This window comes from Staurois parvus, unplaced genomic scaffold (assembly GCF_062004578.1).
Source record: "Staurois parvus isolate SC_StPar_1 unplaced genomic scaffold, SC_StPar_1.0 ptg000321l, whole genome shotgun sequence".
Classification (NCBI taxonomy): Eukaryota; Metazoa; Chordata; class Amphibia; order Anura; family Ranidae; genus Staurois; species Staurois parvus.
The window spans coordinates 5,121,598-5,140,280 of NW_028318117.1; the positions used below are offsets into that span (position 1 = coordinate 5,121,598).

General features: G+C 40.8%; 1 protein-coding gene across 2 annotated transcripts in view; it reads right to left on the reverse strand.

Moving 5' to 3' along the window:
• CCDC92B (coiled-coil domain containing 92B) overlaps positions 1-18,683 on the reverse strand; it is an 84,425-nt gene that overhangs the window by 47,779 nt on the left and 17,963 nt on the right. Inside the window, exons 2-3 of one of the 2 annotated variants that reach the window (XM_089683775.1) lie at positions 17,923-18,070; positions 11,368-11,406 (exon numbers count right to left, since the gene is read on the reverse strand). In XM_089683775.1, the coding sequence (XP_089539901.1) occupies positions 11,368-11,406; positions 17,923-18,052 (169 nt within the window). In that variant the 5' untranslated portion in view covers positions 18,053-18,070. The remainder of the gene's footprint in view (positions 1-11,367; positions 11,407-17,922; positions 18,071-18,683) is intronic. The other variant, XM_089683776.1, reaches the window with a different exon arrangement.

Here is an 18,683-nt window from a genome sequence, read left to right on the forward strand (position 1 = left end):
ATAGCTAATGTTGTGAGCTATACTGAAGAAAAAAGAAAGATGGCAATTGCATTTAAAAATCAGCACTGACATACACTTAGTATTGTGAAAAAAATTTTCAATGGATTTTCATTCGTAAACCGAAAATTACATTAACAGAGGCTTCGTAAACCGAGCTATTACTGTATATGCTGTGTTCTTTTTTTTATATGCAGCCTGTGGACTGAATGAAAAAAAGAGAAGAAATCTCTGCCAGAAAAAGTGTGCGTATGCCCACCATTGGAATATACCGCACTGCATCCACCCACTTCTAATGGTGGGCACACATTAGGTCACACTTTACCACATGCGCCAATTCCAAGATTGTACAAATGTCTAAATAGTGGCACGCTTGAATAAAAATAGTCCATGTCTAAGTGGTACCCCATATGGAGAAGGATGACACCAAGTCCTAAACTATCTTGCCACTGCTCCCTATATAGTCTGGGCATCTGGGGGGCTCCACGTGACTATCTTTTCCCTCGTAAATCCGAACAATACTTGTGCGCGCCACTGCACCAGCTTGTACTACACTTATGGGACTCGCCACGTCGCCATGTCATACTGCAGTGCTGGTATTATTATTAATATACAGGATTTATATAGTGTCAACAGTTTGCTCAGCGCTTTACAATATAACAGAAGACAATACAACAACAATACAGTTCAATACAAGAGGGTTAGGAGGGCCTGATCCTGGGAGCTTACAATCTAAGAGGCATGTGAAAGACCAGGATGTACTAGACCGCTGCTGCTCGACAGTTCACCAAAAGGTAGCATGGCACTAGTACTGGCACTCTGCTGCATATGAGAGTCATCAAAATTTACCGGCAAGTGCTAACAGAGATCAGGCCTGATTCTGCAAACACTGCGGTTTTGTGTGCAATGTATCAAGTGACACTGACCTACTGACACTACACTTGCTGGGGGAGAAGGAAGCATAGGGGCTAAACGCAGGTTCTGGGAGGTGCCGGGGCTGATCCTGCTATCACTGCATTTTTGGGAACGCTATACTAATGTGAACGCTGGTATAGTGCTAATCTGATCAAAGATATTGATCCGTTCAGACACTATACTAGCAATGGAGGTTTATTGTGTATGAGCGTGTTCCTGGCAATCAAGGGGTTAAATGTGATGACTGGTGTACTGAGGGGCAATCTGATGCCATCTGGGAGGGGCGTGAAAACCACAGGAGCACGAATCACGTATATATATGTGATTTTGCACACCTGTGCCGCTCTGTAGCAGTATTTCTGCTATAGGGTGGTCAGGAAGCGGTTACAGAAGCGGTTTGTGTTATGGCACTGTGTTACCTTAACTGACAATTGCGCGGTCATGCAACGCTGCACCAAAATGAAATTTACATTTTTTTTTCCCCACATTAAGCTTTCTTTTGGTGGTATTTGATCGCCTGTGCGGTTTTTATTTTTTGTGATATAAAAAAAAGACAATTTTGAGATTTCAGCCAAAATGTATTCTGCTACATGTCTTTGCTAAAAAAATTCCAATACGTGTAAATTAATTGGTTTATGTGAAAGTTATAGCATTTACAAATGGCGGTATATATACTGGAATTTTTATTTTTTTTATACTAATAATTATGGTGGTGATCAGCAACTTATGGCGGGACTGCCGCGGACATTCTAGCACTGGGTGGGAACTGACTTGGGGTCACTGACATCCCCAGTGACACCAATACAGTGATCAGTGCAAAAAAAAAACACTGACACTGTACTAATGGCACTGGGGAGGAAGGGGTTAACTTTTTTAGGCAATCAAAGGGTTAACTGTGTGAGGGGAGTGTTTTACTAGTGGGCTTCACTGTTGCAAGCTGTCCCAGAAAGCTAAGTTCTGCTCTCCGGAACAATGAGCTGGGAACTGACAGGGAGCAGAACTGCATTGAAAACAATGCAGCTGTGCTCTGTGTCACTGTTTGCCGGCAACCGCCAGGCCCCGGCGGGTAATGACCAGCTGGGAACCGGTGATTGACACCCGCGGCTGCGATCGGCGGCGCGGGTAGGGCGGTCGCGCGCCTCGAGCACACCCCCTACCCGATATGTAAAATCACGTATATATATGTGATTTTGTGCAGGGGTGCCGCCCTGCCACAGTATATGTACTGTGGTTGGTCGGCAACTGGTTAATATCATAAGGTGTATATGTGCTCCCAGATGTCTGAAAGTGACATCCAATATTGCCTTATAATTGCCTTATAAAAACTAGTGAAAATAAACAGTGAAAACCAACTGCTGACCGAGTGCTGACAGAGGAAAAAGGTCAGTAATGGAAAAAAATAATGAATGGTAACAAGCCGTCCTAAATGCAGAAGGCTAAAAGTGATAAAAGTGAACTCCCAGATGCCCAAATGATGGCATCAACATATGTGACCCGAATACCCAAATGCACAAGTCAACATGCCATAACACTATCCGTGGAACCAAAAGGGTCCTAAAATATTTCCCGTAAATAATAAGAAAGTGATAGTTAAAATATCAAAGAAAAAAACGAGCGCTAGATCTATGTGACAAGAGCAGCTAGCATGAAAGGTAATCACCTCAAAAACCTTCTATACAACAAAAATATCATACACCATGCAGCGCTTGAATAGATCAAAATTATCCTGAGTGATGACTATTACAGTATCGTATATAGTACGAAAATCTGTGTAGCGTCTCTGTTTAGCCGAGATGATTAATATAATAAACAGGTATTACACAATAATACAGATAGGTGATAAATCGTGACAGTCTATCTAATATTTAAAATATTGGATGGTGACTTTGGTGGTAGATATAGCTGTAGAATGCACTAACCAGATAATGCTTATTATTGCGCATATAATGATGATACTAGATCATCTATGGTTGGACATCCAGTATTCGGATCGGTTGATGAGCACCACCAGGAATTGTAGTATATCAGCCAGTGTATCCAAGTAAAATGATGTGATCTGAATCCAGCAGGGGGAACCAGCGGTCAAGATGTCATCAAGGATCCAAAGCTCAAAAACACAGATGTGTGTAGTATAGATGGAATCCCCCAGAGGGGGCCAGTAGTTAGCATGTCATCCAAAGGGCTCCTTAAAAGGTGGGCTCATAGAGGAAAGAGCCCAAGCACAAAAGATTCCATAGTGCAACACAGCTTTATTGAAATGTGTAAAAAAATAAAGTAATGACACTTACACTTTAAATTGCCTAATTGGCACCTGGCCAGATAAGGAATCCATGTGGTAGGGTCACTGAGAGCAACTTCCTGACATGTTTCGTCATTGATAACGTGCCATCGCACAAAACATGTCAGGAAGTTGCTCTCAGTGATTATCAGTATATTAATCATCTCGGCTAAACAGAGACGCTACACAGATATTTGTACTATATATGATACTGTAATAGTCATCACTCAGGATAATTTTGAATAAGAAAGTGATAATGATGTGATACTATACAAAAGTGACCTTCATAAACAAATAAATCTACTGGAACAAAAAACGTGCCCCACTGAAATGCCATCCAATCCGATCAATCCCATACGTGGGAGAAAACCATGAATGATATATAGGCACCTTGTGACTAAGGTGTGTGCATATAAACCCCAAAAACAACCAATCTCAAAAAATACATTAACAATAGTGACAATGACCACAAGAAAAGTCCACGTAAAGAAAAATACATTAACAATAGTGACAATGACCACAAGAAAAGTCCACGTAAAGAACAAGTCCTATAATTGTGGAACATATGCAGATATCAACTTCAGGTGCAGGTGGTTTCAGGAAATGAATCCGTCACCAGCTGGATTGCCACCTCCACACATAGACCCCGCAGGGCCAATGCGCTAGAAGAATGCACTTAAAAATGCTCCTTGAAGATGCCTCTGATCTTTAACCGGGTCTCAGCAATGATGGTGGTATCCCCCTGTTCACCAATGAAACTCCTGTCTTTTGGTCTCTCTTTAAAATGCTCCACTGTATGTAGCCATCTCATAGCAACCCATATGGGGAAGGACAAAAAGATACTCCCATAGTGTAATAAGTCAACACTTTTTATTGCTAAAATGTAAAGCCAGAATGCCCACTCACATGTAATACAAGAATCATCAGCATTTAAACCACATGGTTTGGATGGGTGTACATGTATGGGTGTACAATATGGGGTCCACGCCGGATGTGACGTCACCACACTCCGTATGCCGTTCCGACGTGTTGCGTCACAAATCACGTGACTTCCCTTGAGGACGCCATATTAGTACAAGGGAAAAGGTATTTAACAGTTTATATTTACTAAAGTAATTGAATTTCCATGTTCTGTGTACTGTGGGAGACCAGATTTAGTGAATGCAGGGTCCTGGGTTTAGTATCACTTTAAAATGGTAATGCTGACTGGCACCTTCCACATGCTGCTAGCAGGCATCAGCAGGCTTTCTATAAGCTTCAGTTAGTTCTGAAGCCTACTATTAACTTGTTTAAAGCGACAGAACTCCCATAACGTGTCATTTAACACACAGCCAAAATTTCCCATGTAAGCCAACTTAATATAGCAATATATGCAACTGTAATGAGAACTGATTAAAATAATAGGTATTTCAGTGCTTTACATATAGTACATTTAGACTATAGACACTTAGACTTGCTCTGATTTCTGACGTGTGATTCGCCCGCAAAGTGCGACAGGGGGTTTAATTCCTGGGAGTGAGACCTTTTCTGACCTACTGCACTATAAGCCCATCTCTGGAGATCCCGATAGTTTAAATTACTGATAACTGAGGACTGGGCTGAATTTGCCCAAGGCCTTTAACTCTATATATATATATATATATATATATATATATATATATATATACACAAGGCAGACGTTTCTGCTTATTTTCAGCAACAAGAATGGGGTAGGTATTCAGTGCTAGATTTAATAGGTATTCTAAGGATATTTGTGAAGGAAATGTAAAGACTGTACTGTAGGAAGGTTAAACTCTTGATGGTCCTATTTGGTGCAGTGGATGTTGGGGTTTTTCTCACCTCTCTTCTCTCTGCATTAACCCCCTCCTACACCAACGGGAACCCTGATACCTTTGGCTATATATTTTAGAGTAAAACTGACCCTTTAAGCTCTTGATGAAGTGGAACATTTAGAATTTGAGAAATATGTTAGGCTGATAATATCTATCACAACCACTGAAGGAGCATTATAATTTTGGTTATTAGGGGGTACTGTGCGTTTTTTTCCCCCTTTGTCTTTGTGTGTTTTGTGACAAAACAAGGCTCTGTCACTGTGAAAATATAGGAAAATGTGACACAGGATTCATATTCAAGGTAAATATGACGTTACAGAATAGTGTTTCTGGGCAGAGGAAGCTGTGTATCTGGCTTTCTCTGGATTCTGCAGTTCTGGATTGGAACATATAATCCTATATCCAGGTTTTGCTGGAGTACACAGGTGTGCAGTGTCATTATATACTCAGGTTTAAAGATAGAGCTCCCAGTTTACACACAGCTTCCAGTGGGGGAGACGAAAGGTCTCATTGCAGGGTTAGAGGGCCTCAGCCAGAAGCCAAGAGACAGAGGTCTCAGTTCCAGGAGTCAGGTCAGCTCCTATTGGCATGTCAGGAGAATCCCAATCCATAGTCCAGAGGTGGATCGGGAAAAATGGTGCTGTGACTAAAGGGCAGATAGCCAAGTATCCAGGAGAGCTGGAATGATAAGAGGCGCAGTGTGGTACTGCCATTGAAGCTGAGCGAGTTTATGAGCCAGGTATCACAACATTTTCCAGCATTTCTATTCAGCTGAAGCTGGAGAGGATCCCCTTCATGGGAAACCTTATGTTGGACTGTTTTGCTTCCTGCTGTTTTAATAAAGGTGGGCTACCAGGCCCTTGAAAATAGTTCATGTCTGACATGAACTCACTGTATAAACTCATCTACCACGAGAGCTAACTTCCACATGTCACAGTATATATTGCTGCTCCAACCTGGTTGGTGGTGGGTGATTGAAATGTGTATTCCAGGGTCTTGATATGCTCTTGACTTATTCTGGATATTGTATTTACTCAACAGCTTTAAAATATATGTATGAATAAATTAATGATGCTTTTAGTTTTGTTAAAATAATTTGTGGTGCCTTAAAAGTCCTGCCCTCTGTATATCTTCTTAGTACTATCTAATCAGGGATATGGCACACTTGAAATGGCCTTTTCTTTATGAAAGCTTACCAAGAGTCCATTTACACCACTTGCATTGGGATGCCCTGGGCAGTGTTTCCTAGGGTGTCATTTCACCCCACTTGGTGTATGCTGAAAGAAGGGCTGCAGGCAGGACGTTTTTTTTTTTTTTTTTTAGAGCAGTAGGTTGCGGTGGAAAGTGCTGCATTCCACCGCCGTGTGAATAGAGCTTAATGCCATGTCACTTGTGACATTTTAATACATTTCTAATGAAAAAAGAAAACAGTGTGATGAGCTGAGATTGGCGCTTCAGTGCTGTGTCCTTCTAGCGCACACCACCCATCATGCATTCAGCACAGTTGCTGGTGTAAATGGATTCCAAATGCTAGTGTTTTAACTTCTAAGAATACCATCAATGAAATATATTTTGCATCCTTTAAATACACAAGTTTAATTCTGTCCATTTTTGCTGTTGCAGTAATTCCAGGGAATGGGGAAATTGAATTATTTAAAGCTTGCTCTAGCTGGTACAGCTCCTATAATGCAGTATGCAATGTTGAGTGCAATGTTTCACCATCTGCAGTGAACCTTAAACCCTCTAGGTACTGTATTTCTATTAAGAGTCTGCACTGCAGTAATTGTAGCATGAAGACACATTCATACCGTTGAACTGTAGGCAGTAACTGCTCTGTGACCTCTACAAAGTAAGCTGCAAAGCCGTCTTTGTCATTTCCAGCCAAATTGAATTAAGGAGTTACGGTGGTTAGATATCGAACCAATGTACTGTTCAAATAGATTTGCTTTTTCTATACAGACAGTAAGTGAACGTTGTATTCTCATAACCCCTCTGGGCTGTATGATTTTGCCTTTAGCTAGCCATATCAGAAAATACTTTTTGGATGCTTAAACATATGATAAACTACTAATCAAACATGAGTTCAATGATAAATAAAATAACATACAGGCCTATGTCACCTTTATGACTGATATAAGAAGATTAAATACAATTAAATTCATATGCAAGAAGCATCAGCACACAACCTGTCATTTGTTTGAATCCACCATTTGCAAAGGTTTAACCATCCAGACTGTTTGTTTCTGTCCTGAAAAAACTTTCATCATGTCCTGCTCAAGGACAAGATGAAAAATTTTGTTGAAGACAGAAACAAAAATTTTGGATGCCTAAACCTTTGTAAACGGTGGATTCAAATGGAGCATCAGAGTACTTTTTGCGGTTGTGTGCTGGTGCTCTTTGGATAAAGCAGGAGCTAACAAGGCTATCTACATAAAGCTGTATTTGACCACTCTTTAAAACGAGGGTCAAATATTTCTGGTCAGCCCCCCTTTCCTTTACACGGAGTGGTGTGCACTAGTGAATTCTAGTGTGATACCTGACCCATGACTAAGTGTGATTATTTATTTATATATGGAGTCGGGATGTTTTTCTTTACACAAACTTTCTTTTTTTTACATTTTTATTTTAGTGCATGGGATATATGCTTATAATTCACAATACAAATATTGCATATTATGTATTATGACCCTGATAGGGTAATATCTGGTCTTACATTTATGCATATAATGTTTGGTTTATGTATATGTTATATTGCACATTGATATTGAGCATTGGACAAACTGATATATTTTGATTGAGTAATATCTGGCTTTGCAATCACATACACAATTGTCGTTTTACATAATATACCCTCAGATAATTTTTCATAATTCTATGATGTTGGTTTGTCACAATATTTATAGATATGCGCAGCACTTTTTGAATATCAGGGTATTGTGCTAGCCGCTACACCTCACATTAGAAACTAGCACAGATTTCTCCCTTTTCTATCTCGGTTTCTGAACTCTAGCAAGTGCTTCTGGTCTGTACCCTCTCTACTTCCTGTTCCCACTATTTTCTGAACGGAATTATTCCCTGCAATTGAAGTCAGCACTGAGATAGCGGTACTGATATACTCTGCACAGTCTACAAAGGTTCTTTGCTTGGAAAAACAGTACAAAGGTAAGTGTGATTAACACTTTACTTACCTCCTGATGTCCTTTCTAGGAAAGCTCCTTTAAAGTAAACCTCATTTATGCAAAAATATTAGTTCATGATTTTGTCCTGTCCCCTTCTGCCTCCAGCACCTCATTATTGGAACTAAAAGTAGTAATAAACCCTCAGTATTTTAGATGATCACTAAGCACCATAAACTAAAAATTCCCCAGTAAACTATTTGTTAACATTCTTACTTAAATGATAAGTTCATCTTTGGGAAAATGTTACATATTCCACCCTTTTTTAGGGTGTACCATGTAACATGTTCCCATAGCTGCAGCTGCACCCGCTGCCCCTGTACTGTCTGTCAGATTTGAAAACAGCATGGCTGTGTGGGGCTCGCATCACTCATTTACAGAGTACTGTCAATGAGTGCCTACAAGTCTCGGCAGCCTTTCAGCGGACGGCTTGTAGTTTTCATTGAACTACCACGGTGTTGTGGAGTGCCATGGTAGATTATTGAAGCTTCCTGTCAGAATATCTGCTTGCAAGCAGATATTCTGACAGGTCTGCAGGAGAGCTGCATGGCATCAGTGATCTATTGACAGAGGTGCAATGCTTTCCAGGCTCCTGCAGACAAAAATAATAAATGCACTTTTTTTTTTTACCTGCAAAAAAATGTGCGCTCATTATTTTTGACAAAAAGCTGAACTTATCCTTTAAGCACTTGCAGTTTACAACTTTCAGTGCTCTTTGTGCCTGCTTTCTCAGTGCTGCTTCCCTGAATTTATAGTCTTCACAGGAAAGCGTTAATAGTGGACAGCAAACTGTCTCAGAATTTCCTCAGAGTTATGTGACCAGTCTTGTGATTACTGCAAAGACCTGCAAAGTAAGAACGTAAAAACATGACAGAGGACTTCTCTCACATACCATCGCAGTGGGAACTCTGGGGTCCGGTCTCTTAAAGGGCCAGCACCAAGGAAATAGCCACTAAAGGCGAGCAGTGGATTAGCAGAAATCGATCAACGATTTAAGTGTTTGTGACCTATTTTTTATATATAGGTCAAGGAAAACGGTGAGTGTATGGTGCACCTATTGGTGTTGGGAAGCACTATGGATTAGTATACAAATTGGAGAATGTGAATATTGAATCACTCTGCTGTGGAGCACATTGTGTTTTTGCTTAATGTGAGTGTATATGTTTTAGCTCACTTAGTGCTTAGTTTATATAAACGGTGTTGCAATATGGAATATATTTTGTTTTTTCATGCATGGTTTGGAGCTAATAGTAAATGAAGATACACTTGGGAGCATGGGCAGCACAATGGCTAAATGGTTAGCACTTCTGCCTGGCAGTACTAGGGTTGTTGGTTCGAATCCCAGCCACGGCAACTCCAGTCTGGAGTTTGCATGTTCTCCCTGTGCCTGTGTGGGTTTCCTCCCACACTCCAAAGACATGCTGGTAGGTTAATTGGATCCTGTCTAAATTGGCCCTTGTATATGAATGTGAGTTAGGGACCTTAGATTGTATGCCCATTGAGGGTTATGGACTGATGTGAATGTACAATATATATGTAAAGCGCTGCGTAAATTGACGGTGCTATACAAGTACCTGAAATAAATAAATTACATGGATTATAATATGGTGAATACACATTCCTATAAAAAAAACACATTTGACCTATTATAATTTGTAGATTGATCCTTAAGGTGAGCAGGGAGTATGCCCTTAATACAAGTACATTTGGATGGCAGCACAATACTAGGATATTTTGAATCTGGGATTGGACTATCATATTTTCACATTTGATTTATTGGGGACTGAAATATTGTTCACTTGAGTTTTATACACTTTTTAATGAGGAGTTAGCACACTACAATTATTTTCAGTATATAGTTTGAAATATGCTCCCCCCAAATCTTTGAATAAATTTGGTGTTTTTATGGATGTTCATAAGTACATTCGGAAAATGAATGTGAAGCGGTATCTCATCTCTAACCAGGTTAAAGACAACAGATTAGCTTCAGATATTAGACACTCTGATTTAGCTAATGCCTCCTTGTTTATTCACCCAGGGAGTATTGTCCCGTCCATTTTGGTATTTGGAGATTTGGTCCTTAAGGATATTGAATTCCTGGAAATAAATCGGGTGAGGTATAATAAATTGTGATCTGTCACAGGAATACTGCAATTTCTTTGCCCTATAGACTAATATCTGCTCTACAATGTGGCACAAATATTAGCCACAGATCTCCGCTTGCTCTGAAAAGTCACAGATCTGCACATGCAGCTGACTTTCTCTGGTAAACAATTTTATAGACACTTACTAGAGACAGAGTGAATTGGGAGAAAATGCCTCCTCCCTCTGCCTAGCTGAGCGGAGGGAGGGAAGTTGGCATCTGGCAGGTTCCTTCTGATGAGTGTCCGGATGAACCACAGAGGGGGTAGGTATTGGGAAGCTCCATGCTGATCCACCACCAGCACAATTCTCTCCCCCTGAAAATCACTTCCTGATCATGGAGCTAAAGAGAAGCTGCTATAGTTTGCTGTATCGCTGCCTGCCTACACAGTGACAGAGCGACAGGTATGAGCTGTCACTGCAATAAAAAGAGGTCTCTAAGAAGCCTCTCTCTATTAGGGGCACCGTGCACACAAATCTATATGCTACACTGTAACCATGCACAGTTTATTGGGCCCGCTGACTTCCACACAACATTAACAGGAAAGTTTTACTGATGGATTTTTGTCCACTGCCTGGAGTTGCATTTTGCATTTATGTGCTGTGTTGTATTTGGTCCATTTAGAAAGCAAAAAAGTACAGTATAAAAAAAATAATGATCAGCAGAATTTGAGACATACACCGTATCTCTTGCCGCAAGCAGAAAACCAGGGTGGGTCCAATTTTGCTTCTGTTCTATAATTATTTTTAACCCATCTGGCAGTGAGCGTTTCATTTGAGGGTCTAGGGATTTTGTCCTGTCGCAATACTTTATAAGTGAAAGCTCAGGCAGTAAATGGAACAACATTTTAGCTGGTGTGATTTATCATTTGCAATACAGTGAATCTCACTGACATATGAGAGCCGTGTCCTTGGTGAAATCAGTATCGGTTCAATACACTAAGTTTATATGTAACTAGCAAAAATGAAACACGTCCCCAACCACAACTACTTGTCATTTACTGCAATCTCTTCCATGTTTGCATACCCAGTTCAGCCATTTCCTTCACTGATGTGCCTTCTGTATCTATGGAGAGGAGATAAAGTAAAATAACAGAATGTGAAAGCTATATGTTTGCAGTAAGGAAAAACTGGGGTCCAACATAAGAGTACTGTACATAACTGTGGATCTTAAAGGGTCAAGGCAGGCTAAACTAAAAGTATCAGTTAAAGGGAACCTGTACTCCGACTATGCACATTAAAGAATCTACATATTCTAAACAAGCAACTAAAGCACTTTAAAGCTAGCCATTATTCACCCCTGTATCTGCAGGCATTGTGGAGAAATTCATCTTCAAACTTCACAACAGAGGCAATGAAATCACAGCTACAGTGAAGTGATGTGCGGTGTGTTGTGAAAACCTCAGGACAGGGCTGTGGCGTGAACAGGGCACAGAAAACAATTGTGTTATGTGTGCCCTGGCATAAAACCCCCCTTAGAGGGAGGAGCGTCAGAGATTTATTTGAAAACCTTCATTTTACGTGCTGCGAATAGTGACCTGGAGGCAGTATGTGTATCTAATGTAACAGTGGACACAGGTAAGTGGTATGTTACATAATGCTGTGCTAAAGACAGTATTTATAGATGCAATGACTGCTCCAACATGTCAATAATTTTAGGCATCTTCAAATTATATGTAATAGGTTTGATTGAAACCACATTTTGCACAGCTGAAATCATCCCTCAGACCAATTCTATACAAGAATCCAGGAGTATGATAGGCTATGCGTAAAATAAGAATCAGAGTTCATTTATGTGATGGAGAAAGAAACCTGCCACAGCTATTGTAGAATTTCCTGCCAAGTTTCTTTCGAAATAAAACCCAGGTCAATCTTCCACATCTGTCTACAGTATATCTTATAGGGAGTATAAGTAGTCTATGTATAAAAATGTGCTATTGGAATGTGACAAACATTTGCACAGACACAATGAAAGATTGCTACATGTTGTGGAATATGATTATACTGTATGATCACAAGTACCTTCTAGTGGTCACAATGTATTTTTCTCAAAATACCTCAATCAGGGAAAATATCGCATTATGGCCACTAGATGACTTTTACAATCCTAGGAAATATAATTTTACAAAATACAGCGATTGTTCATTGTGTATGTGAGAATGTTTATTTGTCACTTTCATACATGAAGTTTTTCAGTGAATAGACCCTTACATATACATTTGTGAAGATCTGTGTATAATAAAGAAATCAACATTGTTATATTGCCACTTTAGGGCTACACTCACATGGCTGTAACACGGCCGTAAAAATCATTAGGCAAGATTCCTGCATAAATTGTTAGTAATGAAATCAATTTTTTAATGCATAAAAATTGCCATGACCTTTTCGTCAATGGTATATGGATGTCCTCAGACGCAGATTTTTGGTTACGGATCTGAACGCAGTACACGTTTATGCACCTGTATGAATATTGAAAACAATGCAGCTGTGTTCAGATCCGTAAATACAAAATGGTCATGTAAATGAGGCCTAAATGGGGACAATGCTGAAAAATAGGAGCTTATATAATTCACCCCAGTACTGTCACCCCTTCAACTGCAAACTCAAGCCTGGATGGCCTATCAATGCCTACTCCTTCAATGCTGATTGACAGATGTTAATTACGCTCACAATTAGTCTGACAATAAAGTCTTGCAAACTGACACAAAACAATATTCAAATGGTTCTAAAGGCCGAAGGTCTGCAAAAAATCTTCAGAGTGCAGCTCCCCCCTCAGCCCCCCTATCGCTGCCCTGAGCCCAATTTTGATCCAGCGATGTGCACGAGAGCAGCGGCTTTCCCGGGCCCCCCCATTGGCTGAGACACAGCAGTGAGAGCCAATGGAATGAATGTCAATCAAAGCCAGTTATGAGAGAGCAGGGAGTGGGGCCCAAGCCACACTCTGTGTCTTACAGACACACAGAGGTGGCTCAGGAGCAAGCAATGACCTCGAGCAGTGACCTCATCACACTGGGCGAAGCTTAGATGCCATTTTGGAAAGTTGAGTATGCTAATAGCCTGTGACATGCATATATGAACTTTCTAACATGTGAGTGGAATTTTAACCTTCTTATAGAAATAAACTAGTGGTCTGCACTATTGGATGTTCCTTTGCTTCCTTTTAATATATCTTATCCTGGGAGACTGGTAATGACCAGGTGAATGCTGAAGAAGATCGTGGTCTCTAAAATAAAAGCGCAATTGACCCTCCTTTTGTAGTGGGGTCAATGATATAAGGTGAGGAGATACCCATGAGGTGTGGAGAAGCTCATGCTGAAGAAAGTCATATTGTTGTTCTGACAAGAATTAATATATCGATTGAAAATTGCACGAGGATTGGTTGGTGTATGGGACTCTTACATTAGACTATATTTTTTTTTATGCTTTAAGAACCACACGGAGTAGACTTTTTGTCTCTCTGAAATATCAAGTATTTCCTAGGCACCCATGTGGTAATTGAGTGTGGTCAATGTATTAGTGAGTGGGGGGTTGGTCTTTGCAGAGAAGGTGTCACTTGGTCCTTAATGGCCAAAGTAAAAGAATCTGTTTTAAAGTGGTTGTAAGGGGTCAAGGTTTTTTACCTTCATGCCTGCTATGCATGAAGATAAAAACCTTCTGTGTGCAGCAGTGCCCCCAGCCCCCCCCCCACCCTAAAATTTACCTGAGGCTAATCTCAATTCAGCAATGTACATGAGAGCCTTGCCTCTCTCTGGTCTCTCCGTCCTCATTGGCTGAGACAGCAGCAGTAGCCATTGGTTCCCACTTCTGTCAATCACAGCCAGTGAGTCAATAAGGAAAGAGAGGGATGGGGCCAATCGACGCTCCATGTATGACACACAGAGCAGTGGCTCGGGAGCAAGGCAGGAGGAAGGAGCCAGAAGTGTAAGTGGGGGACCTGAGAAGAGGAGGATTGGGGCTGCTCTGTGCAAAACCACTGCACAGAGCAGGTAAGTATGACATGTTTGTTATTAAAAAAAAACAAAAAACAAAAAAAAACAAACCTTTAATGTCACTTTAAGGCAAAATGCTGGTCAACTTGGAAAACTAACAGATCCAGTATCAAAATGTCATAAAACAGCCTGGAACTAATTAAAGTGGAAAATTAAATCCAGATAGATCACTTCAGGTTGGCCCCTTCTGCAGGTAGAAATAAGTAAAACATTAAAAATAAGTGCCTATACTGTGTAAAATGCAGTAATGCACTGTCTCACCCTACTCTGCACATGCTCAGTTGCTCTCTATTCTTGACAATGTGCCTAAAATCAAAGCCACTAGAGGCTGATCAGCTGACAGCAATAAGATTTACTGTTGCTGAAGGGGAAAGAAAGCAACCGCAATAACACAGTGTAGAAAGAACTCAAATTAGGGAGGGAGAAAAGAAATGAAAAGCAGTAGAGGTGGCAGGATTCTGCTGCCAAGGAGACGCAATAGAAACTTTCAAGGACAGGGTCTTATCTTATCCCCGATATTCGTTCCTTTCTTTCTCATGGGCAGCCTATGAACTTCGCCACTGTAAAACTTCTGTCAGCTTTTCTCTCTAACTGAGCCAAGATATACAATCAAGGCTGGAAATGTAGAAATTTTAACTGCATAACGTGCCATGTAGTTTTTGAGACCAAGGAAGAGGGAAGGGTTTTCAATAATGAAGTGACTGCTCTGAGCTTCAACAAAATGGCACCCTCCAGAAAGCAGAAAGAGGAGCAATACTGGGGGCAATTTACAGCACGCAATAATTCCTCCCAAAGGTGTTCTATCAGGCTGAGGTCAGGATTTTGTGCAAGCCAGTCAAGTTCCTCCACCCCAAACTTGCTCATCTATGTCTTTATGGACCTTGCTTTGTTCACTGGTGCGCAGTCATGTTGGAACAGGAAGGGGCCATCTCCAAACTGTTCCCACAAAGTTGGGAGCATGAAATTGTCCAACATAACTTTGTATGCTAATGCCTTAAAGAGTTCCCTTCACTGGCCAAGTCCAACTCCTGAAAAATCCCCCCTCTACCAAACTTTGCACTTGGCACAATGCACTCAGGCAACCTCTAAACCCAGAGACGTCCATCAGATTGCCAGACAGAAAAGCGTGATTTATCACTCCAGAGAACATGTCTCTACTGCTCTAGAGTCCAGTGGCAGCGTGCTATATACCACTGCATCTAAAGTTTTGCATTGTACATGGTGATGTAAGGCTTGCATGCAGCTGTTCGGCTATGGAAACTCTTTCCACGAAGCTCTCCATGCACTCTTGTTGTGCTAATCTGAAGGCCACTTGAAGTTTGGAGGTCTTTAGCAACTGAGTTTGCAGACAGTTGGCGACTTCTGCGCACTGTGTGCTTCAGCATGTGTTGACCCTGCTCTGTCATTTTATGAGTTGCTGTTGTTCCCAGTTGCTTCCACTTTGTTATAATACCACTAACAGCTGATCTTGGAATATTTAGTAGCAAGGAGATTTCACACATGGACTTGTGGCACAGGTGGCAACCTATCACGGTACCACGCTTGAATTCATTGAGCTCCTGAGAGCAACCTATTCTTTCACAAATGTTTGTAGAAGCAGTCTGCATGCCTAAGTGCTTGATGTTTATACCTGTGGCCATGGAGGTGATTGGAACACCTGAATCCAATGATGTGGAGGGGTGTCCCAATACTTTTGGCAATATAGTGTATTTATTAATATGGAATGTAAGTTCTATTCTTAACCTCTTTCCTTAGATATACTACTACAGGGCAGCAGGGGTGCACAAAAACCTGTGTATATATACCTGATTTTGCTTTCCGGGTACCTGTGCTGCTATTCGCGGCCTCGGCTGTCAATCACCTGGTCCCAGTTGGTGATTACTCGGCACCCAGTGATCGCCGAGCATTACCGACGGAGGGAGAGAACTGTATGTAAACAATACAGTTCTCTCCCCTGTCAGCTCCTGCAAACTGCTTTGTATGGCTCTGCATAGCAGAGCCATACAAATCAGTGTGCTTACAGTTGAAAGCACTAACTCAGCACACAGAAAAACAGCACAGAGTTAACCCTTTGATTGCCTCATGTTAACCCCTTCCTGCCCAGTGCCATTAGTAGTGTCAGTGCTTTTTATTAGCACTGATCACTGTATTGGTGTCACTGGCGATGTCAGTGACACCAAAACAGTTCCCCCCAGTGTCAGAATGCCTGCCGCAGTCCCTCAATAAGTCGCTGATCACCGCCATTACTAGTAAAAAAAAAACAAACTCCCAGTATATATACCGCAATTTGTAAACTCTATAACTTTCATGTAAACTAATTAATTTACATGTATTTAGATTTTTTTTTAGCAAAGATATGTAGCAGAATACATTTTGGCCTAAATTTATGATGAAATTTGATTTTTTAAGTTATTTTACTGGACATGTTTACTAGCAAAAAGTAAAAAATATAGTTTTTTTTCTTAAAATTCACATCCTTTTTTTTTTCTTTATAGCGCAAAAAATAAAGAACACATAGGCGATCAAATACCACAGAAAGAAAGCTCTATTCATATGACAAAAAGGACGTAAATTTCATTTGGGTGCAGTGTTGCATGACCGCGCAATTGTCAGTTACAGTAACACAGCGCCGTAATGCAAAAAATGGCCTGGTCAGGAAGGGGGGTAAATCCTCTGGAGGGCAAGTGGTTAAAGAACATTAAGCCTTGATTCACACTGATGTGGTGCGGAATTCGCAGCGGTTTCTCTGTGAATTCTGCACTGCATCAGAATCGCACCCCATTCATGCGAACCGATGCAGGTGTGTATATTAAGTTAACAACACCCCGAAAGTGGTCCACAAAAGGCGATGCGATGTGCAGAATCGGATCGCATCGGCGTGATTACCCATGCGATTCAATTCTAGTGCGGACCCAAAAAAGGGTCCTGAACCTTTTTGGTGTGGGTGCGGTGCGATTAGAGCCATACGAAATGTATGGCTCCAATCGCACCACACACAAAGTGCATGTGATTTGCACAGGAATGCAGTGCGGTTCCTGTGCGAATCACATGCAATGTAACGCACTGCATATATGTGAACCCAGGCTAAATGTTATCAAACTGGTTTGGGTGAAGTTCTGCTTTCAACATAAAAATCCTAAATTAACTTAGGATCATCCAAGTCCTGCCTTCTTTTGGCCTTTATTGACCCTGGTAAAACAGCAGGTGAAATGACTGCCCAATTGGCGTGCGTCCACTATATTAAATACGGTGCTTCCTCTCAGCTGCTCTTCGGATACAAGTACATCTGATTCTGCCCATATTCATCAGTACTTTGGAACCCTGCAAACAATTTAAATCTTAATAAGCCAGTCACAAGAAGTCTGGCTTCGGTTTCAGAGATGAGCAGAGAAAATGTAGGCAGGTCTTTTACAATAATTTGATATATTTTATGTAAAGTTTAAAAAGAAATCTCATCTTCAGAGTATCAAAAGAATAATTTTGGAACATGGATCCCTGCTGGCGATGATGATAGACAAAGTTGCAGAAATGGAGCCTCAAGACATACAATGTAAGAGTAAAAGAGAAAGGTCAGAAATGCACTGAAAGCTTACCTGTGCAATGCTTTTGCAGTCTGAGAATTTCCAGGTGAAGATCACGCAACAGATCCAGCTGTTCTTTTTTAAGAAACGCAATATTGCGCTCCACGCTTTGGATTTGCTGTTCCAAGGGCTGTGTCTCCATTACAGCGAGCGTCAACCCCTATAAAAATGAAAATTGCATGAAAACTTTAAACAGGAAGACAAGCATTTATTGCACTTCTTCAACGGGCTTCTGTGCTTTCAGTCCTACTTTGCAAAGCAGGCATCATTTTTGCTGTTTCTATAAAGGTTGTCAATTTTTATGCGGCTGGGTTGATAGCTCATTACCCATCCCCCACTCCTGTGTCAGCATTGGCTGGGGACACGATTAGGACCAATTTAAAGTGGAACTAAACCCTCCTATCCTTTACAACCAAAGAAGTATTCATCGTAGCCTATGTTTGATCCGTAGTTGCCATGGTCTTGCATGTCTGATCAGTTATGACACTAGCCATTTGACAGCTTGGTTGACAGCACAAGCAACGGTGACAGTTATCATTTATGGCATGCCTTGAATGTAACAGTTTTGAAAAACAGTTAAATTGATGGGTTTAGTTCCATATTAAAGACTAGGTCCACCAAAATACAAACTTTCAAACATAGGTGTAGTCTGGCACACAGGCTTTTATTATCTTTTTGGGGACATCAGAACTGAGACTACCTTACTATATTCCCCAACTCTATGCCTGTCCACATTAAAGTGATTATAAAACTAATAAAAAAATAAATAAACA